The following is a 26,616-nucleotide window of genomic DNA, read 5'->3' as shown; positions in this document are numbered from 1 at the left end:
GTTTTTTTGTTTGTGCACCCCTGGGCCACCGTATTCAGCAGACAAAGGACAGTACCTAAGTGCCAAGAAATCATCATATATTAAAGTATAAGCTCACAGTGTTCTTAATTGAAATAAATGCACATTTCTAAAGTAGACATACAACAGAAAAAAGCTACGATTAATTTTTGTGTACTATAGTAGAGAAGCAATATTTGGTAGCACTATGCATGTTGGCAGAAACTGGTTACCTTCGAACCATGTGAGATGGATGGTACATGTGAGATTGGCCTACATGTTTGTGTGTTTTTTGAGAAATGCTGTTCTGTACTAGGTTCTCCTAAAAACTCACATTAGATCAGATTAACATAGCGAAATCTACCCACAAATACAGAGCACATTTTCAGGCATGTAGCAGCAATCTAATCACTAAACACTCATGTTCAAAGCTTCTTCAGAAAAATTCTCAGAAGTAATTCACTTCACTCATCCACTATGATTTATTTTTCATTTGACTGATTTTTTGTTTTGTTCTCAATAGTGATTTTTAAAAATATTGCAGGTGAAATAATTTCCCTAGAGGTGAGTTCCAAAGTAGAATTGCAAAAATAATAAAGCAAAGCGTTAGATTCATAGTTTCACCCCAAACTCCAAATGTTGCTGGTTGGGATGCTTAAACAAACAGGGCAATGTTTTGATAGTGCCACAGAGCCAGTGTTTTCACTTTTCAGGGAAATCAGCCTATGAATGGCATACTTATAGTTGTATCTGCATATTTTGCTGGGAAATAAGAAAATATTTTAACATTAAAAAAATTACACACGTCAACTATATGGTAATTATTAATGTTGAAAAAATATTGCATTTAATACCAAATGAAAAGTAGTAATGTAATGTGAGATTGATAAATATTACACACAGCACTTTGTAATGATGCCCACATAAAACATGAGCAGTGGCAGCCTTACATTTCTCCAAAGATTGTTGTTAGAGAGAGAGAAAAAACTGAATTACAAACGAAACACAATAACACAAAACAACATTCTTCACATACTGGCACAACATTTCTTGCGGGACCCTGTCATTTCAACTGCTCCCAATCTGGAGATTACAGCTGACAGCATTTATGAAAGCTGAACTGCTGGTGAAAACATTTCCCCTATCTCTCCTTTTTATCTGCTTGAAAAAAAAAACATCTTGGGTTGGAAGGATTCCATATAGAATTTTTGGTAATGAGGAGCTCTGTGCTGAAATAACTTTCACTGAGAAACTGCTGTAGTTTAATGATGAACCAATCAGCGTAATTGGAAAAGATGCACATTTTGTCTGATCTTCTTCTTCTGGTGGTAGTGGTATTGATAATCCTCTAGGCACCATGGTGGTGGAATTGTCGCAGGGCATGATGAATTTAATACATTAAAAGTGTATGAATCTGAGATCATCTGCTTTTTTGTGAAGATGAAAGAGCTTACACAAGAAGCCAAGGAAGAAAAGGGACTGACATGGCCCTGGAAATAGTCTCTTAATATCAATAATTAACAGCAGGGATTCAATAATAGCAGCTGCCACACTACAGATATAATTAAATGTGGGTGCAAATTAAAATAAACACTGTTCTGTTTATTGTCACCTGTCTCATGCAGGAGGAATTACATGTAGTTTGTTTTCTTACTCTTACTTTGGAGAGCAACAACAATTAGGCTCCTCCCTCCCTGAAACTTTCTTGACTTCAGATGACCACCTTAGTATCTAAAGTAAACATATCCTTTTGTGCAATAAACATGAGGGTGAGTAAATGGTGATAGAATTGTACTTTTCAGTCTGATTTTTGCAAAGTCGGCCTAACAGATCTAGATAATGTTAATCTGACCACAAATGGCCTCAGCATTGTGCTCAGCTCTGAAAAAAAGTGCTCCACTACACAAAAGAGTGCTGTAGCTCAATTATAACTGTGCATATTAATGGACTGACAGTTTGCTCAGTTAGAATTCCATAACATCTAATACAAGGATACTTGGTATAATCCACCTGTCCATGTGCTGTGTAACAGAACCTGCATTGTATACTGTATTTAGCAGGGGCATCATGGCTATCATGTTGCATCAAAATGAAAGCTTCAGCACAAGTTGTGCGATTTCCAGTGGCCGGTGGCAATGGCATGGTGACATAACTCCCACTCGAGGTGAGTGAGACGGAATAAGACGGCCAGCAGCAAAACTTTGTTTTTAATAACTCAATCAGGGGAACAATTGGGTATTCTAATATCATCATGATATTATTTTCATGGCTCAGCATATACAGTATTAGTAGGTCAATATTAGGTGGGTGTTTTGCCATTTAGTTAGTTTCGTTAATCTGTGTTGTGAAGCATTGTATTAATGGTTTAAGTAGAATACCGCTTGGCCAAAAAGGAGATATTGTGCTGCCACATTTAACTCAGTTACTTGTCAGAAATAATATTAAGATTCTTATACTGTCAACTGTTGTAACTATGATGTAGTAATTACATTGTAATAACAAGAGTCTGGACAAAATATGTTGTAGACCACCCTTAAAGAAATATTGCAGGTGAAATACAACTTAGGAGTCATAAAATGCATAAGAGGCATGCTGTGTGGTAATTTCAACTTGTCAACAAAAACAGTACAATGGAAATCTCTGGGGTGAACGCACCACAGAGTTTAATAAAAAATTGCATGAATTAAAGATAAATAAATAAATAATACATTATTTTTGTCTGTAAAGTTTCCTAAATCATCCTTTTGATGTAGAACTATTTTTCTAGATATGCTCTTACTGTTACAAGCATAATCTGATGAAGTTTGCTCTATTTATTGGTGCTTTAGGGATAGTGTTGTCATACCCCCTCTTGGTATCCTTGCATGGACAACATTCACCTGTTAAAAGTTACCAGGTTTAACAGCTTTATGTACATTTTTATGGCATATAGTTTGCATACAAAGGTTTGATTGTATTTGAAACGTTTATTGGCTGTGCCGTACAATTGCACCTTTAACTTCCAAATGTAAGAGCATAATTGTATTCACATTTTTCCTTTCTTTTTACAAATGTTGGGCAAGTTAACATCATTTTCTGGAATAAATGACAGCATCTCACAGAAGTTGTCAATAGAGCCTGAGTTTAAAAAACAAATCCTTTAATGTATATAGTGTAAATGGCTGAGGAGACAGGTATCATATGGCACATGCTGTGTCCTTCCTTGCAAATTATGAAGCACCAAATCAAAGTATTAACCCTCTTAATAACCCTAATAGAAACACCCACTTGTTTTTATTTCAACATTTTCCATAGAAATTATGATCTCTGCCCTATTATCTCAGTTGTGCTTATTTTATCAGTTCATGCTGTAAAAATATTATTGTGCACTATCTGGGCCCGAAAAGAGACAATAAAAGGTTATGACATAAAGTGTAATGCAGTAGAAAAAGCCAGATGATGTTTTTAACTTTTTTCCACATCCATTCACCTGATGAGGGGCTGAGTTTTATGTGGGATTTCCCTAACTGGAAAAACAAACTTATGTCAGGCCTCTATTAATGAACATGCAACAAACTTTGATTTAGCATGTTTAGGGTGTGTACTCCATTCTTCTTAACAATAATTACAATTAATGCATATTTGTGAATTACTGCATGAACTTTATTGTATTAAATCACACAGGCTTTTCTACACAGGACATCAAAACTAGGTATTAGCAGTGTACAATAATCTACAAGCACATGACAGCAAGTACGTTCAATCATTTAGACTGGTATCAGTTTAAGAACTTTTCCTTTTACCTTTTCCTTTAACTTCATCTTGCCAGAGACATTATAAGGAAAGGAGATGGACCAATATCCTAAGATGAATGGGAGGATTAGTAATACTAAATATGGCAACTGAAGTCTCGTTGAGTAAATCGTCTTTTTGACAGAGGCATTGCAATGTTCAGTATGGCGGCTTTAGAAATGGAAGTCCCATCCAGAGACTATTAGCAGAGACGGGCCACTTCTATTAAAATTAATGGGAGAAATTGGAACGCCCAACAGTCAATGGATGTAGAAAAGAAGTCCTGCCTTACAGGTTAAAGAACCAATCACCTTTTAGATACAGACATCGCCTGTCAATCAACTAGAGAACATGCATGCACATAGCTATATTTAGCTTTTTTTTTAAGCATAATCTAAGGTAAAGAAGCACGATTTATGATTCAAGAGTTGTCAGATTTTACTGGTGATTTGAAATATGTTCTTTGAACGTAATCTCGACCAGCCGTTTTGGAGATTTCGGTCTTTCCCCATAAAGTAAATAGGAGCTGCACTTGTATGCCGCTTGTTAAAGCGTTCCAAAAATGGCCGCCATTGGACTGACTTGCTAGAAAGACTTTGGTCCCATGACTCCCATCTTACAGTTAATAGAGCAAAATGCATGTTTAAATGATTAGTTCACCCAAAAATGAAAATTCAGTCATTGTTTACTCACCCCTGTGTTCTTATAACCCTATATGACTTTCTTTCTTTTTCTTAACACAAAGGAAAATGTTGTGCTCAGTGATGTCATACAATGGCAGTTTATAGTGACTACCTCATCAAGCTTCAAAAGAATGCAAAAGTATAATTCAGATTCAGAAGTCTAATAAATTATTCCACAAGACTCATGATTGTTATGAAAACATATGATAAGGTTTGGTGACAAACAAACCAAAATCGAAAGTATTATTTAGTGAAAATATTCACTGACCGTTGATCTCTTGTGATCGTTCATGATATGGCACGAGGGCAACAGTTCAAGCAGCCCCCTCGCAACACTGGGGCGTTCAAGCAAAAACTTGTTTTTTTCATCTAAAAACAGGTCCTCCACAGCAATAGCAACAACAGAACACAATACAGCTGCACACAAAACAGAGAACAGGACTTACTAATCATGTCTAAAGAGTTTGTAGTAAAAGAATTGATGCATTTCTATACCCATCCTTATTTTTTTAACGGAGCACTCGGAAATCAAACAGAATCATAGAGGAGGCTACAGGCAGCCACAGTCACCAGCAAACGACATGCAATAAAAGTTATATTTTCTATGTTTTTTGTCCTAAAGAGCAGTGACAAGTGAAGGTGTGTTCTATTGATCGCTTGTTTTATTAACCCTACACCAGAACACAAACCCCAACCCTAAACCATCATTGTTCATCATTATTTATGTGAACATTCTTGGTTTCCATGGGACCAGAACCTTTGAATATGAGATTGCTCGCACAATGTGCTATCAGTAGCACCACAGAAAAGGTAAACACATTTGACATTGCAAAAATGTCTGATGGAGGATGGTGCTTGTTAGTAATTAAGTAGAATGGGGCTGATTTCAAGGTACATCAACATTCAGAAGCAACATGTTGATTTACTGTGTGATCATTTTGAAAAATACTGTTTTGTGTTATTTGAGCTAAAGAAGCACAAGTTTATCATACCATTGTCGTCAGATTTCATTCTGGATAAAATATGTTATTTGAACATAATCTTGACCAAAATTTTTGGAGATTTCAGTCTCTCTTGGACCTGACTTACCTAAAAGGGTATTGCTACTCTACCTGAACTGGAAAGGCAAGAAAACCTGCACATCCTTTTAATTTCCCCATGTAAGGATTATCTATAGATTGCAGTCTCTAAGTCCTTATGCCAGTCCTGTGCACAGTAAACATAACACTCTAGTCTCAGTTAAGTAAATATAATCACAGACATTGCCGTAACTCGTAGGTACGAGGAATACAATGCCAAAAAATTAGTGCCGTCAGTCGATTAATCGCATATTTTTTGTAGTTAATCGCGATTAATCGCAGATTTTAAAAGTGCTGAAATTTGACACTATATATACTTCTTTTCTTGTCAAAATTTTTTTATTTCCATCTTAGGAAAGAAAACAAAACAATATGTAGCAATATAATGCTTTATTAACATTTTCCAAACAAAGCCTTCCACAATATAAAGACAATGCACTTAAATATCAAGTAACAGTAAACATTTTCCAAAGTCTAATTGGGAGGTTGACTAATTGAAAGAACCGTCCCCACATAGGTTGTATATTCATTGCAATGGGCATTAAATCCCTTAAACTGTCATCCTCCACAATATTAATTTGCCGGTAGACTGTGGCTATCCGCTTTGTTACAGCAATTGTGAAGCTGCGTTTATGATTCGGGTCAGAGGGTCAATGCCAGCGTCATACGCTGCTTTGAACTCACCATGAAAAGCACTTGCAAACAAAAACGTCTCATTCTGCATTTTGGTGATAGTTAAGATTTGGTGTGCTTCTGTGGTAATTAAGACGTGCCTTACATAGGCTGAAAATATATGATTTCTATCACAAGTCCTATCTGAGCTTGTTTTGTACATCCAATAGTGTTAAGAGCTCCTTTCTCCATCATATTATCACTGACAGGGAAGCGCTGTCAGAGATTCTTTTATTTATTGAGATAACCACGGCTCTATCATAGGAGAGAGCATAACGGTCAAATTTAGCGTGTTAAGACAGTTCTGCCCATAGAATGTCTATGGGACCACCGTGTTTTGCTATTTTATGCTAAGCTTGTAGGCGCTGTTGTGTGTGTGTGTGTGTGTTTGTGGTGTGTGCGTCAGTGTAATGACTCCGGGCGGACACATTACAATGGTTCTGCCCTTCACACCAGTGTTTATGTTGTATTTTTTATATATTTTTTTATCCCCTTTTCTCCCAATTTGGAATGCCCAATTCTCACTACTTAGTAGGTCCTCGTTGTGGCGCGGTTACTCACCTCAATCCGGGTGGCGGAGGACAAGTCTTAGTTGCCTCCGCTTCTGAGACCGTCAATCCACGCATCTTATCACGTGACTCGTTGTGCATGACACCGCAGAGACTCACAGCATGTGGAGGCTCATGCTACTCTCCGCGATCCACGCACAACTTACCACTCGCCCCACTGAAAGCGAGAATCACTAATTGTGACCACAAGGAGGTAACCCCATGTGACTCTACCCTCCCTAGCAACCGGGCCAATTTGGTTGCTTAGGACACCTGGCTGGAGTCACTCAGCACACCCTGGATTCGAACTCGCGACTCCAGGGGTGGTAGTCAGCGTCTTTACTAGTGTTAATGTTGTATTAACGGTAAATGTGTTAATCGCGATTAAGAAAAATGAACATTAATCGCATGCGTTAACGCATTAATTCTGACAGCTCTAAAAAAAATTTTAAAAAAAAACGTATTGTCAAGTAGGTTTTCTAGACCCTTGTTCCATTAAGTCAATATACTGTAGTATCGTTTTACTAAGCACTTTATATACAAACACTTCCAACATAACACAATGTGTCTAACTGTACGGTGTACATTAATAACAGAAATTGGCCACACTCACAGTGTACACCAATCAATAATGAATGAGATGTCACTGCTGTTAGAGATTCAAGCTTAGTGGCATCTACCTTTCTCAGCATCATTCTTAATAGGACTAGCAGTACAATAATATCGATAACCTGTAGGAAAACAGCAATTGTGAAAATCAATAGGTGTCCTAAATCCTTAAGGATGGCTTCAAGATATTAAGGGAGGAATTCGCTGAGAATGACCAATGGAAATTACAATATAATTACAATATAATTATGGACATGGCTGGACAATTATTTCTATAACAAAGAACATATGTAGTTAACAGTACCATTGCTGACAACTGATCACTTTAATTCTTGGCTAAAAGTACTATGACAATTCAAGCATGAATTTGCAACAAAGCAAAAATCCTTAACTATTCTGAAACTTGCAGTATTACTTTGTCATGCTTTCTTCAGTCTCTATCTTGAAGTTATTACCAGAGTCTCTTCTGGAGATTACACACTCCCCCCACAGATAGAGCATCTTTCCCCCTCATTCATCAAATTGACAGCTCATCAGATATGTTGGATATGAATTAACTAACCATCTCCATAAAGAATGACTTTACTAAGAGACCACTTCCCAACATTGATACGTCAGTGGACAATGTCATATACAGTATATACTGTACAACAGGATATATGTCGGGAAATACTGTGTAATTATGGTGCCACCACCACATGATCAAAGATCACTTCAAAGACCTCATTATACTATAATCCTTGTTAAGTGTAAGAAGTTGGTCCTTTGACTTTATCTACTGTTGTCCAATTTTCACCCCTTTTTATATGTTTGAAGAAATGTGAGAGGTGAATTTACAAAACAGGTGCAGCATTTTTGCATGTGGTATTTCAGTGCAAAAACCTGCATTTTAATCACAAACCATCCGCTAACCATCCAGTTAAAACAGGCACAAAAAGTGCTGGAATAGCACTGTACTGTATTTAAATTAAGTCAGTCTTTTCAGTGCAAACATGCCTCCTTTCTATATAAATTAGGCTTATTATGGAATGTGCCGTATTCACAAAAATCAGAGCTATATGCCAGATTTCGGGTTTGTGTGTGGCCAAACTCTCGCACAGGTGTCCTGCCTTGTTTTTCACACCTGTTGCGTGCATTGCGTGGCGTTTGCCTCATGATGTACGCTGAGGTTTTGTTTAGTGTGAGAATGCATGGCATCGATTTGTTTGGTGTTGCTACGCATTCTCTCGTCTTGTTAGTCAGTTGGCATGGGTGTATATTGCCTCATTGTCTTGGCGATGTGCGCTCATGCCATTCGGGTGTTTTGTTGTCTTGTGAAAGCATGTGGCTTTGTTTTGTTTCTGTACCGTCGCATGTCTCTCTGTCTCACGTCATACCCCGCCTCCTTGTTTGCCCATTATTCCTTTATTAGTCACACCTGCCCTGTCTTGTTAACCTGTTGATTTATCTCCCTATTTTAGTCTCCTCGTGTTTTCTGTCCAGTGCCAGTTCGTCTTCTTTCCAGTTTCGTGTGTTTCCAGGCGGTCTGTTTGTTGGTCGGTTCACGTTGGTCCTGTTTATGATTCTCTCCACTCGGTCCGGTTGATCCTGTTTCCCTCATCCCTACCTCTGGCCCATCCTGGATTACGGGGTAGTTTATGTTTGTTTTTCCCCCTTGTGGGAGTTTGTGTTGGTTTTTGCCTTTGTTTTTTTGTATTAATAAATTACTTCATTTTTAAACTCTGCACTTGGGTCCTGAGCCTCATCATTCTCTGCATCCTTGACAAACATGTATTAGCCTACATGAAAACACATAAAAAGTACCATGGCATTACCATGTTTTTTTGGACATGTACCATAAACTGGACACACTATGCTAATACAATGGCAGGCTATATGAATATAATAATCATATGGCGAAGTACCATGGTATTTTTTATTAATTACCTTGAAGCACCATGTAAATACAACAGTATATGAATATGGTAATCATATAACATTTTACCATGGTAGCAACATGGTATTCTTTGAAGGGCTTTGAAGCACCATGCAAATACAGAATGGTACATAAATATGGTAATTGATTGCATATCAAAGTACCATGGTATTACCATCTGATACCATCAGAAATCACATTGCCCAGATGTGCTCTCTCTCTCTCTCTCTCTCTCACACACACACACACACACACACACACACACACACACACATACAAGAAATTTGGCCTCTGATGATATATCCTGTAATTCTGTGTCTGGCTGCTGTATTTCTGTGTTGTGTAGATGAATATATAGATGAATAGTATACTGTATGTACGCAGAGTTTTTATACAGAAATGTGCAAATGAAATTATGTTTAAATGGGTATTGGTTTGGAGAGGTAGTTGTCTAAATCTGAAAAATGAAATGTGAAAATTCAGATTTTTCATATTGAACACATGTTTGTAGTGGTAGTAGTATAAGTATAAAAGAAATAAAATGTAAAAAATAGTGACTTTAAATATAAAAAACATGAGTTTGTATAAGTAGCATGTCTAAATATGAATTTACATGTTTTTATTTATTTATTTATTTTACGTACACATACTGTATTGCACTAAACTGTAATATACTGTACCAAGGCTTTGATAAACATCATGTGAATAAGTCTTTTAGGTCTTTGTCTATGACAGTATGTTCCGTGCATCTGTGGTTGAAAAGAATATGAAGTAGCTTAAATGTAGCAAGCTACTTTTGGCATGTAGCTTGTAGCGTAACTTGCTACTTTCTCTGAAGTGTAGCTTTTTGCTTTGCTTAACTAATTTTTCTGTTGAGTAGTTTGTAGCTTAGCTTGCCCAACACTGCATTTCCGGTGGCTGCAGATTAGACCTGCACAACATTCAGAAGGAGTTTTGGACCATTCTTCACAGAACTGCTTTAGCTCAGCCATATTCTTAGGATGTTTGGTGTGAACGGCTCTATTGAGGTCATTCCTATTGGCATATCTATTGGGTTATGGTCTTGGCTCTGTGCCAATCCAAAAGGTGGATTTTCTTTTTTGTAGCCATTCTGTAGTGGATTTACTTCTGTGTTTAGGGTCATTGTCCTGCTGCATCACTCAACTTCTACTGAGCTTCAGCTGGCGCACAACCACCCTGACATTATCCTGTAGGATATCTTGATAAACTTGGGAATTCATTTTTCCTTCAATGATGGCAAGCGGTCCAGGCCCTGAAGCAGCAAAGCAGCCCCAAATCATGATGCTCCCTCCACCGTACTTCACTGTTGGGATGATATTTTATGTTGGTATGCGATGCCCTTTTTACGCCATACGTTGTCTTGAGTATTCTTCCCAAACAATTCAACCTTAGTTTCATCAGTCCACAAAACATTTTTCCAGTAGCGTTGTGTCCTGCCATGGACGCCATGCCCGTTTAATGTTTTCTGTATAGTAGATTCATGTACAGAGATTTTAACCATTTCCAATGATTCCTTCAAATCTACAGCTGCCACTCTTAGGTTTTTACCTCATTGAGCATTCTGCAGTGTGCCCTTTGAGTCATCTTTACTGTACTAAATCATCTCTATTTATAGAAAATTTGTCTAACTGTGGACAGATGAATGTCTTAACTTTTCGAGATAATTTTGTAACGCTTTCCAGCTTTATGCAAAGCAACAATACTTGATCGTAGTTCTTTTGAGATCCCTTTCTTGCGAGGCATGGTCCATGTCAGCAGATGCTTCTTGTGAATAGCAAACTCAAAATGTTTGAGTGCTTTTTATAAATCAAAGTAGCTCTAACCCACACCTCCAATCTCGTTTCATTAATCGGATGCCAGGTTTGCTAACTCCTGACTCTAATTAGCTTTTGTTTACGTCATCAGACTAGGGGTTCACAGAATATTTCCAACCTACACTGTGAATGTTTGAATGATGTATTCAATATGTACAAGAACAACACAATAATTTGTGTGTTATTTGTTAAAACAGATTGTGTTTGTTCATTTTTGTAACTTTGATGAAGTTCAAACCAGATTTTAAGACAAGTGTATACATAAATGCAGGTAATTCCAAAGGGTTCACATATTTTTCTTGCTACTGTATGGGCACGTGTGAGCAGTTTCTGAGTGAAATGCCCCCAGAGGGGTGGCAAAAGCGAGTTGTGAGAGAGTTGTTTTGGCTTTAAATTATATAATACAGTGAAAAGTACATATTTTATTTACTCTACACACTAACCCAAATCCCAACCCTAAACCTAACCATCAGTGGAGTAAAAATGTAATGTTAGCGGGAAAATGGAATCTCAGTATCGCGGTTGTCACTGATTTTGAAAAAGCAATTACGTCTCCGCGTCTGAGACCGTCAACACGTGCATCTTATCACGTGGCTTGTTGAGCGCATTGCCATGGAGACATAGCGCGTGGAGGCTTCACGCCATCCACCGCGGCATCCACGCTCAACTCACCATGCGCCCCACCGAGAACGAACCACATTATAGCGACCACGAGGAGGTTACCCCATGTGACTCACCCTCCCTAGCAACCGGGCCAATTTGGTTGCTTAGGAGACCTGGCTGGAGTCACTCAGTATGCTTCGAATTAGCGAACTAGTGAACTCCAGGGGTGATACCCAGGCCCCCACTTTCTGGTTTTAACGTGGAAAGAGAACCAACACTACAACACGCTACGGGTCATGCTACAAGAGAAGGTAAACACTGTTGAACCAATGCAAAAATGTCTGATGAAAGATGCCGCTTGTCAGTAATTCGGCATAATGGGGATGATGTCAGGGCACTGGAACATTTGGACGCAACATGCCAACTTCCCGCAATTAATTCTTAGTGACTTCATGCAGTATTCATCCAAAACTTTTAACAAAACAAAAATCTACTTTTCTCATAAGATACATATGCAGCAATAGTTTTGTTGTTATTGTGAGACCATTAGTTATTTTTATAGAAATAAAAAGATGATGACAATAGTTTTGAATAAAAGTCAAACAGAACATGGCCATATAGTAATACCCACTTTGTGAGGTTCAAAGAGTGCTTTACTACTCCATACGCGTTCAGTGTTGATGTCATTAACTTTGATAAAGGCAGTTAACATAAAAGGTCTTGGAACAACAAAAGATGAAAACATGATGTTGTCTGATTGTTCCACAATCTTTATAAGTTTAATGGCTGCCATTCACCGTATTTTTAGAAACTGCTATATTCTCAGAAATCTGCCATTATAAAACTTGCGTTATACTTCGTAAACAACACACAAATGAAATCAGTCAGGCACAGGAAGGTTTTTCTTAACAGTAATGTGGAGCCATTAGTGTTGGCTTTACAGTTGGCTGTGTTTCAAATAAGCAGCTGGAAATCTCCACCAAACACATTTCTGTAAAATGTTATATTTTGTCCAGCAAAAAAAAAGTCATTTCTGTTTATTAATATTGGGAAAAATCTTTTATGATAATTGTACACTATCAGTTATGGTATCACATTTTTATTTGTAAACGTCTGTGGCTGAGTTACATTTTCCATTCCTCTGGGTTTTTTCCACTAAGGAGTTTCAGTATCCCTATTGACTGATTCCACACCTGTCTGTGCTCTTTATACACTAGCCCACATTTATTCCTTTGTGTCTTTAGTTGTCTGAGGGAGAGAGTGTGCATACACATATGCAGCTGTGTGGGAGTCTGTGGGTGTGTGATTGAGAGTGGGTTTCTTGCTGCTGTGCAACTGTGTTCTCAAACTGGAGAGAGTCGATACAGGCCACAAATACTGTATGTACTGAATAAACTATATCCACTTTCTGATGAGCACTACATATACAGTATATGCAGCTTAAAAGCCATGCATTTCGGTTTGAGCGGACATGCACACACAGAGCTGTGCCCAACTGCAAATTCTTCAGAATTCTTTTTGTGTCATATATTAATATAAAACAGGGATTTTCAGTACAGCTGGTTTGTCGCAAATAAATCTTAAAGGAATAGTTCACCCAAAAATGAAAATTTGCTTATAATTTACTCACCCTCAGGCCATCCAAGATGTGTCTGAGTTTCTTTCTTCATCAAAACAGAATTTAAGATTTTTAGGATTTCATTTCAGGCCTCCTCCTCTAAACAATGCAAGTGAATGTCCTCCATTTTTTGACGGTCCAAAATGCATATTTCGGGTGCATTAAAATAATCCACACGACTCCAGTCAACAAATAAAGTTCTTCTGAACCCAAACGATTGATTATTTTTAAGAAACAAAACAATACTTATATACTTTTTAACTACAAATGTTTGTTTCCATACCATCTCTGTGATGCGCGCTTATGAGAAGGATGACGTAGGCTTGTTGGTAAGGTCACGTGTCACATGGAGGAGGAGGTAAATAACCATCCTTTATTTCGTGAGCAATGCCGTTGCATTATCTACTTGTGCTTTTTCTTTAGCAGAAATGTATAGGCTATATGACTGTCAGGAATTCAAGCCACAAAAGTTGTAGTTAATGAAACCAAGTGCGAGAGCGTTTACTGAGATTCACAGGATTTACATAGTGAGATCAATGGTACAGGTGATTTCACACAGAAGAGAAGCTTCACAAACTGAAGCGAGTGAATTGAGTGCAGGTGCGGTGAATTAGAAATCAAGTGATGAGGAGCGGAGCACTGAGGGAGGTACAGAGCCCGAGGGAGGCGTGACAATGTCTAAATTTTCACACATACCTGAGTTCGCTGGAAAAACAGCACGGGCACAGCCGATGAATTCAGATATCAACGTTTCTTTCAATGGTCTGAAATCCTCAGGGGTAAAATGTTCACTGCACACCCTTCAATATTTGAGAGAATGTAGGTGTGTACTGATATCCAGGTTCAGCACGATAAGCCAGAGCTTCAATCGCTCATGATCATGTATAGGCAATCGATGAAAAGTTAATATTTTTCCCGCCGTGAATTTTCTTTGGGGTTTCTGAAGGTTGAAGCATCCAGGATGCACATGGCAAATGACCATTTTGAACAATACACTTATACAAATACAAATCTACAGCAAAGACAATTAAACTTTTGTACAGCGCTGCTCCTCTTGTAAACAATGACGCGCTTCCTGCCTCCTCCTCCACGTGACCTTAACAACGAGCTTACGTCATCCCTCTCATGAGCGCACAGAGATGGTATGGAAGCGAACATTTGTAGTTAAAAAGTATATAAGTATTGTTTTGTTTCTAAAAATAATCAATCGTTTGGGTTCAGAAGAACTTTATTTGTCGACTGGAGTCGTGTGGATTATTTTGATGCACCCTAAATATGCATTTTGGACCGTCACAAAATGGAGGACATTCACTTGCATTGTTTAGAGGAGGAGACCAGAAATGAAATCCTAAAAATCGTAAATTCTGTTTTGATGAAGAAAGAAACTCAGATACATCTTGGATGGCCTGAGGGTGAGTAAATTATCAGCAAATTTTCATTTTTGGGTGAACTCTTCCTTTAATGAGATTTTAAGAAGACATTGGGTATTCTAGGATGAATCCAAGTGCACAACACAACAGGCACAAACAAATGTTTTCCAAAGAGTATTATAATAATATTGAATATATGAAATGTATATTAATTTTATATAAGATATACATTTAAAAAAATGGGTGGATTATACAATTTTGGTAATTTACATTTTAGGAATGGCTTGTGATGCTTCTCAAGTTAAAAACAGTATTTTTGTCAATATATGTAATTACCTTCTAGCCAGAGGTTAAAACAACAACAACAACAACAAAACAATAAGGCAAAAGACTGCACCTGTTGAATGGAGAGCCTTTAAAGATGTCTCTATCTGACATCAATGGCTACGCACAACATCTTTTTCATATGACATCACCAGACAACTTACAGTATAGGGAGGATACATGTGACACTTTCTGCATTGTATAAAAGAGCTTTCATCAAAATGTCTTTTTTGAACAAACTCCATTCAGAATACAAATATTAGCCACTTCACATACTAATGAGAGCATAAGACAGTACAGATATTATACATGTAGGTGTCCTCTGGATGTGCTAGTCTATTTGTCAAGTTCTATTCAAAGGCGGACTTGGGGTATCCAAAGCAACAGGTATTAATATACATCCAAAGTTCAAATCTGAACGCGGAAATGTGTGGTTTGGTTTGTAATTGGTGATTACATATTTTCTATATGTGTGTGTATTGTCGATGGCACCTGAAATAGACAATTTTATAATCTATTCTCTATTTGAAATTTTGCGCTGGAGGTGATATTTGCATCCAAATCTATTTTACGCATGCTGTGGCATCAATATGCAAAAACACAGTAAGCAGGAAGCTTATTCACTTTCACTATATATATATATATATATATATATATATATATATATATATATATATATATATATATATATATATATATATATATATATATAACCTTTTTTTTTTAATGATGTAAACACATAAGAAATGTAATATGTGAACTCACTAGCTTGTCAAGCGTCTCTTTGCCAACGGTGGACACCTTGAGGGCAGGGATTCTTTCACACGTGCATCCTTCCAGAAGATAAATCCCTGATGGTCGAGCACTCTGGTCGGTGTCGAAGTAGAACAAAAGATTCTGATAAAGTGCAAAAAACTTCTCATGCCATTTACTGTTTTCTGTGGTCTTCTTGCACAAATACCCTCGCTTGGTGCCCTCTTTACGCGCGATAACGGAGAGAAACAGAGCGTGTCCCTCATTGTACCGAACACTCTTCTGCATTTTCCGTCTAGGTTTAATGTGAATTCACTTGTTTGTCACCATATCCCATGTGATTTAAACTTTCCACGTTGGATGTTCGGAGAAATAAGGAGCGCCAGAGGAGGATGCGCGCGGGAAAGTTGCCGAGCACAAGCGCGCTGCTTACACGCGACTCATCCAAACGAGTTCGGAGCCCAATCCATACTGGCCAGAACAAAAGTTTTCAGCCCTTACGAATAACACTGCCTGTAAACGCGTTCAGTTCACACAGCACAGCAAAATAAGCAATAGTAGTGTGGACAGACGGGAAGAGAGATGTAATCGGCTTTGGCAACCTCTTAAAGAGACAGCTCCCCTCTCTCTCACCCCATTGGGTGGTAGCTATCCAAGCTCAGACAGAGCAACACGCAGATATTAATAATGGGGCGGTGCGACGCGCACTACAGTATCAATCAGTCATCCTTGGAAGTTGAAGTAATCGCTAAGCCTCGTTTTTCACTGACCAAGTATTACTATAAGGGTTCCTGGCAACTTATTACATGTTATTACATATTAATTAATATAGTAATAACAATACAAGTAATGCTACAAAATAATCACACATTAAGCACGTGGGGCTCATTAGTGTTAGCCTACCCTGCTTATGTAATTAAAAAGTAATAGAACAAGACTTTAAAGAGTGACCAAGTTCCTTTTGAATTAAAATGCTTTTAGTGTCATCATGAAACCCCCCAAGTTCAGCACCAGTCATTCACAACTCGCATTTAAAAGGATAGTTCACACAAAAATAAAATTTATTTTATCATTTACTCACCCTCATGCCATCCCAGATGTGTGTGACTTTCTTTCTTCTGCAGAACACAAACGAAGATTTTTAGAAGAATATTTCAGCTCTGTAGGTCCTGACAATGCAAGTGAATGGTGACCAGAAATCTGATGGTCCAAAAAGCACACAAATGCAGCATAAAAGTAACCCATAAGACTTCGGTGGTTAAATCCATGTCTTCAGAAGCGATATGATAGGTCTGGGTGAGAAACAGATCAATATTTAAGTCCTTTTTTACTATAAATCTCCACTTTCACTTTCAGGCACCCCATGTTACTTTCGAATGTGAGAGTGAAAGTGGAGATTTATAGTAAAAAAGGACTTAAATATTGATCTGTTTCTCACCCACACCTATCATATCACTTTTGAAGACATGGATGTAACCACTGGAGTCTTATGTATTACATTTATGCAGCTTTTTGGACCTTCAAAGTTCTTGCCACTATTACCTTTCATTGAAAGGACCAACAGAGCTGAAATATTCTTCTAAAAATCTTTGTTTGTGTTTAGCAGAAATCAAACACATCTAGGTTGGCATGAGAATGAGTAAATGATGAGAGAATTTTCATCTTTGGGTAAAATATCTCTTTAAAAAATGGCATGACTTTGGCATAAAAAGGTGGACGGGTAGTGGGTGGGAAGAGGAAGAGGACGGGAGGGGATCAAGCACAACAATATACTCATGATAGAGATGCCTGAACATCAAAATGTGAAAGGAAACAAAAGAGTTTTGGGGCACTTTGCTGCTATATCAGTCATGGGACAAAAGTGTGAATGTGTGAAGAGTGAAGATGATAAAACAGTTTGCAAATTAATGATTCAAATTTTTGTTCAAATTTTGAGAATGAAATGAAAGCAGGCATTGCAACCTAAAACAGGACTGCTTAGAGACCTAATATATATTCATAGATATAATTTATTTTTTCAAGCAATATTTCTGGTTTAATACAAGTTAAACTCTATTGGACAGTGTTTGTGGCATAATGTTGATTTCCACAAAAAATGACATAGACTCATCCCTCTTTTCTAAAGAATAAAAAAATAGCATTCAGTAAGGGACATAAATGAGTAAATGGGGTCCAATCCACAAAACTTTAACTACACACTGTTTAAAAAGTACAGCCGCAAAAGCATAATGTGTTAACATGACTCTAATGTGATAAAATCACTTGCTAATCTTGTCTGTGTAAAGTTATCCAGTATTTCAACTTTGTTGTCTGACGACAGAACGCTGGTAAACCCTTTAGGCCTAAATCCCGGTAACTTTCACACCAAAAAGAGAGTTGACATGACTTTGAGATTAGGTTGTCATCATTGTCTTCTGTTTTTGAACAAACCGTTGTGTTGTTCTTTTCATGATCATATGTACGGTGAAGATGTGATGGAATATGTGTATTTCTAAACTCGTTCATGTTTGGAGTGTGAGTATTCACCTTATTTTTCAGCGAAACTAGGATGCCACCATTATCAGCCTTGAATGTGGACCCCTTCCGGTATAAGCCACTTCCAGCTATCTTAGCGATGCAAAAATACTACATTATGCTGCTTTATATTACAGACTGGCAATAAATGTTGACATATTATTATCATTAATTATGATTTTCATAAACTCATTGGTTTTGAGCGCATATAGTTTTACCGTTTATCGCATTTTGCCATCGTTTAATCACACACTGTTGCACTGGCAGAATGAAAGAAATCAGGCATTGACAGGACAGGACAGTCATTTGTGCCATCTGACATGCTTCCACAAACTTTACACAACCAGCAGAGAGAAGAAAGATGCCAGGAAAATGCTGCTTCAACTTTCTTTGCACCAAAACTGCATCTTGTTTCATTTTGGCAAAATAATAAATGCATTTTACTCTCCGTTCTTGTCAGAGAGCATTCTCTCTTTCTTAGCAGTGTATAGTAAACAGACACGCAGATCACACATTCAGCATGGCTTTTGAAACATCACCTTTGGAAATAAATAAATAAAGGCATCATTGGAGGTTATGCAGGTACATATAAATGGAGGTTTACATGGAGACAAGAAACACTGCATCATCACTATCTCGGTAAAGAAAGAAGCAGATTTTATTGCCGTCTCTTCAATACAACAATACAGCAACAAGTGAATGATTTACTTACTCTTTTACTTTTTACTTGTTAACTATATTAAAATGAATTTAAGTGGTCAAGATGGCTACGACAACTGCTTTGATGGTATTTATTAAGTAGAAAATATTTTATAATATTTTAGCAGTAATATAATCATTTTGAATATTCAGTTTGAACAAGTTTACTTCAAATTGAAATTTAACTTTTGAGATACAATGTTTAGCATATCTAAAATTCACAACTTTAAATGACATTTAAAAGTAATGCATTATAATTTCAACCCAAAACAATGCAGGATAACTTCAAACCAATGCAAATGTGAATAAGGAAGAAAGACACAAGAGGGTTTCATGTTCTCGGTTTAATGAAGACTGATGATCGATCACCTCAGGCTTCACATTTGGCGGACAATGAGACAACAGAGGAAACTTGAATCAGAACTGACAACAAAGAATAAAGAGAATGAGACAACAATTTAGAAAACTATTCTAGATTTCCACATTTAATCACTACATTACAACACTAACAATCTCAGAAATACCCAGCATTTTGTTCTTTTGGACAAATCGTATATTCTGGTCAAAGCACTCGTAAAGCACCTTCATATGAGTGTCTAAATAAAGACAACATATTTAAACGTGTGGCACTACTGTCTGAAGTTCAAGTTAAAACACCTAAGGAAATTCATGATATTCAAAGCATCAGTTCCTGTTTGTGTGAGGTTTATTTGCAGCTTCTGCTTTTTCTGGGGACTACACTTTCTCCAATTCAGTATGTTTCCTTGTTGGTGATATTCCAGGCATCAGATAACAGTCTCACCATTTCCTATGGTTTTAAAAAGAGACAGGAAACAATGTATCATGTAGTTACTTGCTTTAAAAAAAAAAGTCTTCACATGCTAACCCAGCATTTTTAGTAAGCTTATACCTATTATGATTTTTTTATATTTTCTAAAAATGTGGCCAGATCTATCAAGGCACTTGCAGTTTCAGTGGCAAGATTATAATTGAAAAAAGAAAGTGCTTTAGTAAACCAAGATCATAGTGTAAACTGCATATAGCACAATTAGACCCTTCATAACATTCATGCGTGTTAAACTGTTGGGGGGAAGTTCATGCAACAGGACAAGCAGGCTTCTACATGAAAATGATCCATGCAAAGCAGTTGACACTTGACACTCTACATGTTTTTTACAGTTCTGAAATTAATTATTGCTTCTCAGCAATGATCTTTGTTGATTTTGCAGCAATTTAATGGTGACAACAGGTGCTACATCCATATCAAGATGGATCAAAACAGACATATACTCAATATGCCTCATACCAGTATGGACTATGTATGACTAACATGGTGAAAATTAATTAAAATTTCAAGTTAATTAATTATATTTCTTAGAGCTTTCAAACTGAGAATGTTTTTTACACTGACTTCTACTTTTATCATCAAAAAGAACATCTAAAACCTCTACAAAATATATATTAAACTGTACCTCTAACCCAATAACACTGTTCAAAATCAGATTTCAGACACATCTTTCATTAAAAAGCTAAAAATTTGTTGTAAAGGAAGCTCCTCCACAATCCATAATAACTACAGAGTTTTTTATCATTGTGTAACCGATCAGCCCACGTACCTCTGGCTGTTCACGAGAGCCTTCAACTCTTTGGATTTGAGAGCAGCGGTCCTGAGGATGGACTCTCAGATTTCAGCCAGACGCACTACATTTAGCCTTTAACTCCTAGCTGTTGTGTCTGATGTCAGAATAGTCAGAAATGTGATGAACTCCAGGTGCACCTCCTCCTCTGGAAGAGACAGCAACAACATTAAGAAAACCCTCTGTGCAAAATCACATTGATCATCGGAGTACTGATTATGACATAAGAAAGGACATTTAAAAAGTGAACCTGTGAACACAAGTATTTGATAATCTTGTTAATGATGGTAACAACTAAGTACCCTGATTGTCCTATACATTTCTGTAGTCAACAGCATAAAATAAATCAAAGACTTTGTGTTTTTTAACTTGCATTTAATATAAACATGTGGGAGTTTAACATGACACGCTTTTGCATGTGTCCATAGTTTCATACATTAAAGGAAAGCTTACATACATCTTTATATATATATACACTGTATATATATATTGCTTGCGTTTTCATCTAGTTCAGCAGAAAATGCATCGATTCATTTTTCAAATTTCTGTGTACTCCATTAGATGTTTTTTATTTAGATCAGCAAAAAAGTGCTCACATTGTGTGAACACTGTGAATTTTTTTTCTTTTCTCCCCAATTTGGAATGCCCAGTTCCCAATGCGCTCTAAGTCCTCGTGGTGACATAATGACTCGCCTCCATCCGGGTGGCGGAAGACGAATCTCAGTTGCCTCCGCGTCTGACACCGTCAATCCGCACATCTTATCACGTGGCTTGTTGAGCGCGTTACCGCGGAGACGTAGCGCTTGTGGAGGCTCATGCTATTCTCATGCCACTCACCCCACCGAGAGCGAGAACCACACATTATAGTGACCACGAGGAGGTTGCCCCATGTGACTCTACCCTCCCTAGCAACTGGGCCAATTTGGTTGCTTAGGAGACCTGGCTGGAGTCACTCAGCACACCCTGGATTCGAATGAAAATTAAGTTAAAATTAGTGCTGTCGATTAAAATATTTCCTAACGATTAATCACATATTTGTTTATGGTTACAGATTTTGATAGTGCTTAATTTGGCTATTTATAATTATTTTCCGGTCAACATGCATTTAGTTCTTTCTTAGAAAAGAAAACAATATGTAACAATAATGTTTTATTAACATTTTCCAACCAAATTATTCCACAGTATAAAGATAGAAATGCTCTAAAATAGCACCAATTCAAGTTACAAGAAAAGTTTTCAAAGTCTATGTGGGAGTTTGACTAATTGAAAGAACTAGTCTCCTCATTGAGTATTCATTGCAGTGGGCATTAAATCTCTTAAACCCTCATTCTCCACAATATTTATCATGACTATTTACTTTGCTGCAGCAAAAGTGAAGTCACATTCACATGATTTGTGCCGTTTTGAACCCCACATGATAAACGCTGCAGAAAATGTCTCGTTTTGCTCTGAGCACTGGCACTGTGCATATAAATGATACTTCATACCAATTGCCCGATAAGACGGAAGCGTAAGACGGTGCAGGGGAAATGCTGATGCTTCACTCCAGCAGGTCATGTGAATGCAGCTTTTCACAGGTCCCATTTGGGTTTTTTTTGTACAAAAAATACAACTTAAGTTCCTTTCTCCATCACTTAATCATTGTGTTTCTGGTATGTACATCAGTGTAATGACCCCAGACACACTGCAAAAGTTCTGGCATTTTCCAACCAATGTTCAGAAATTACACTTAGCTAAAAAAATTGTCAGAATCTAACGTGAAAATTGGTAAATTTGTTAACTGCATTAAAGAAAAATTAACACAAACATTTTTAATTAATCGCATGCGTTAATGTGTTAATTTTGACAGTTCTAGCCTTTGGCTTGCTCCTTTGCAGCTTTTGGCTTGCTCATGTGTGCCTAAAGTCAAAAAATTTTAAGGCATGCTTTTCAATTGCTTTATTCATTTAAACCACAAAATGAGGACTTTAAGACACTTCAGCATTTTCTGTTACAGTATAATTTTCTGTAAAGCTGCTTTGAAATTATGTGTGTTGTGAAATGCGCTATACAAATAAAAATGACTTGACTTGACTAGTGAAAATGTATCCTAATATCTGTGTTTAACAAAAGAACTTAATACAAGTTCCTGAGTTAACATGCAAGCCACTGAATACGAGCTTCTCATAGCGCTCATGCAAACACAACGGACATCAAGATTTTAACTGGAAAAATGACTTACATTTTGTGTTTTTTCACACCAAAACCTATCGCATGTCATCATAAGTCTTGGAATATGATGCACAGACTACTTTAAAGATACATTTAGGTGTTTTATTAAAGCCTTAAAGTGAGTCACTATCCACTGCCATTGTATTGAAAAGACGGACTACGACATTCATTAAAACATCTCATTTTGTGCTCCGCATAAGTAAGTATTGCGGCTCTGGAAAGACATGAGGGTTAGTAAATTATGATAGGACTTTAATTTTTTTGGTGAACTATCCCTTTAAACATGGATATTACGATCATATAAATGAAATGACAGCAAGGTCCATTCATTTATATCGAATCAGAGATTTGTGTGTCATGGAGTGACAGTACCCACATCATTACTAAGCTGTTTTTAAACACTATAATGCAGTAACCATATAATATGAAATGCACAAACAGTCCAATATCTCAGCAATTCTGTCACAATCTAAATTCAATCTCCTTTATCAGTATGAGGACAAGAATGTACAGGGTGAGAATTAACAGTCCTCAATGAAACAAGGAGAAAATAAATTGATCAAAACCAAGCACTGGAATCTGAATTTGGATTTGATTTAAGGATAAAACGAAAAGCAGGTTGGGAAAACCACATAGCAAAGTACAATGATAAACGAGACCACTCATCATGCAACAGGATTACTACCAGGCACCCTAGGCAGTTAAGTAACCACAACTACCAGGCTGAGTTCTTTACAGTCAGTGTTACAAGGGTTTAAAGTTTGAAAACCTTCCAGTAACCTTCTTCTTGCTTGGAATACTTTAAATCTTTCTCAAAAATGTTCACTTAGGGTTCACCCATTTTTGTAATCATATTTGCTACTTAACACAACAAGAGTAAACATGATCTGTTTACTGAAGATATATAAATATTACGCAATGTACTACAATTGATTACCATAAAGATCAATTTCACACATAAAAGCATCTCTCATATTGCATGTTGACCGAATAAACAATTTGTAATCTTTTGCTTTTTTAAACCAATATCTGTAAGAAAAGCTTTTAAACAAATATCACAGTATATTGACCAACTCTTGCACTTTAAGTGAAAGTTTGTTATTTTATGACCTGAATCAATATAAAGCTGTACAGAAAAACACCATGAAGCACATCAGAAACACAAATAAAGAACATTTGTGCAAACAGTCACTAAAAGGAGAATGAGCTGTAAATAATTCTCAAAACTTTGAAAGATAAAGCAGCTAGTAGATGAAATCTGTTGTCTATCACATCAAATATTGGACCTACAGAACAAACAGCTTTTTGATGCAAAAGTTGTTGCAATATTACATTTATATTGCAATTTCAAAAATTTGAACAGGCTCTTAGTATAGTTAACATTTTGCCATTGACATGTTTTCATTCATTTTGGGAAATTGGGAGGGTTCAGAAAACTGTTCAGACTGTCAAAACCCTTAAAGCAAGCAAGCATGGTTAGACAGTTCTGAGGTTTCATAAGTTTGGTTCTGAGATTCAATTCAAATTTCAAGCCTTTTTTGCAAATATTTAAATTAGGGCTGTCGATGGATTATAATACACAAATGACAGTGTGTTTCACTGGCTGAGCTTCGATGACAACTACAATCCGAATAACCAAATTACATCCCATTTAGATTAGATTCATACATACAGTATATTTAAGTTAATAATGTCTTTCTTCATTATTTACTGATTAAGATGGTACTGAATTAATTTCACAACTGAATTAACACATTCACTTTAACGGCCATAATTTAAATGTGATTCTTATTGAAATGTAAAAGTCTGATTTCATTAAGATATTTATGAATAATAATATCCTCCTGAGACCCCACGTCCACATGTGTTGACATTATGTTTTGGCTTCGCTATAGGCTATGCATAATTTAATTTCATTTAAATCGACTGATCTCAGTTCAGGAGAATCTAGGCTGTCATTAAAGGATTAAACTTTCGACGCACCGAGCCATGTGACAAAACAACATGGCACCGATCTCAGCTGAATTTTTCTTTGGGAGTAATGGCAACAAAACTACATCTGGTAAGAAACATCATTAAGATTTTATATTGAAACCTGTTTGATTTAAAAGATTAAAGTCTGTAGTTTCATCTGAAACCATTTTTAAAATGTAATCGATTTATCACAAAATGGCATGCTGTTAAACACAATGACCACCTACATGGTCTATAGGCTCATTTTCCTTAAAATATCCTATATTAAATGTGCATTATCACATTGAGAATCAAATCAATGGATGCATCCAAATGTTGGAAAATGTTGATTTCAAAGGCTTTATACGGAGTTAGGATGAAAATAAGGTGCATTTCAAACTGTTCTGAGACCAGAGCAGACAGACAGCACAATGGAGGTTGTCATTCACTAATTAGAGAGCAAGTGAGCATCCTATAGCTTTCCAGTGCAGCCAAGTGCATTTACACCTAACATCCAACCAAAAGTTCAGTTTCAGGCTGCAGATGATGTTTGGACCCCTCAACATATTTGGCAGGCATGGGACAATGGTAATCAGTACATAGATTCAGAATATTTCATGCAAGATTTGATTTTAACTTGGTTGGTTAAATTGGTGATTGGATGATACTGGGCATTCCTTTGAATCAGAATTATTTATGCTAATTTCTAATATAATGTCTGTTACTTCTCAAAAACTTTTCAAATGAATAACCAACACTCCTGGAAACATAATAAACAATTTGATTTAAAAAATCTGACTTTATATAGCTTGGTATTATTAGTCCCACTGTCCACATATGTGGACATCAACTTATTTTTTTTATGTTTCTTAGGGGCTACTAGTTACAAATTAAAAGGGGGAATGGAAAATGCACACAGCAGTCTTGTTCAGGTCTCAGGAGGATAATCATATGTTGGAAATGGTGTGGATTGACTACCAGAAGCCCCATGATGGTGTGCCATACTCCTTGACCACTCAAGCAGTATAAGGTCAACCAAATGAAACATGAATGAATAAGTGATGCATGAAATCCCGGATGACTCAGATGAAACACAATAGTAAGAAACTGAGCTTAGAGGCAATCAAACTGGCATATTCCAAGGTGATGTTTTCCTCACTCCTCACTGTTGTTCTGTGTGGCACTGATGAAATCGACTCCCTGATCCACACAGTAATGACTTCTAGTAATGACTCACATGACATCAAGTTAATAAATGTGCACAGGTTATTATCAAACATGGCAAGACCAGTAATACTGATGGATTGAACAGAGAGGAGCGATACATCAAGGATGCAGGTGTCACAAAGTAGTAAAAGTAACAGTAGGACAATTAGAATTTGATGGCCCCTGATACATGAAAAAATCATTATGCCACTCCCTTGTATGACCATGGTCATCATCCCCACATTTATATCACTACAGCTGTTGTTGTATCATTATATTTTGTTATGTTATATCCCATTATCCTCATATACCTGAATGAGCAAGGAAATTCAAAACATTTATGCTATCAAAGTCCATTTCAGTGCTCCTAAAACAAAAGATCCAATGTGAAAAGCTGCCTGTTTTCTATTATTTGCAAATACTTTTCTTTCCTTTTCTGTGTGTTTCTTTTATGTTTCAGTTCACTGAACATGTTTCTGATGACCTACGAGTAGCCTACTAGATTGCTGCAAAAAAAAAAAATTGTATCAATATATACTGAAAAAAAAACAAAAAAAAAAACATACAATTTTAAAGAGTTTATGGGGCTACCACCCCTGGAGTCGTGAGTTCAAATCCA

At 36.8% G+C, this 26,616-nt stretch overlaps 1 protein-coding gene across 3 annotated transcripts in view; it reads right to left on the bottom strand.

Moving 5' to 3' along the window:
- Positions 1-16,370, bottom strand: part of LOC127428120 (ras-specific guanine nucleotide-releasing factor 2-like) — a 119,011-nt gene extending 102,641 nt beyond the window's left edge. For all 3 annotated transcript variants that reach the window (XM_051676220.1, XM_051676229.1, XM_051676235.1), the window contains exon 1: positions 15,790-16,370. In XM_051676220.1, coding sequence (XP_051532180.1) covers positions 15,790-16,065 — 276 coding nt within the window. In that variant the 5' untranslated portion in view covers positions 16,066-16,370. The remainder of the gene's footprint in view (positions 1-15,789) is intronic.
- Between the last annotated feature and the right edge of the window lie 10,246 nt (positions 16,371-26,616).

This window comes from Myxocyprinus asiaticus, chromosome 3, assembly GCF_019703515.2.
Source record: "Myxocyprinus asiaticus isolate MX2 ecotype Aquarium Trade chromosome 3, UBuf_Myxa_2, whole genome shotgun sequence".
In the NCBI taxonomy this organism is placed as follows: Eukaryota; Metazoa; Chordata; class Actinopteri; order Cypriniformes; family Catostomidae; genus Myxocyprinus; species Myxocyprinus asiaticus.
Note: the sequence above shows the minus strand (reverse complement) of the source record. Positions and strands in the feature narration are given on the sequence as shown.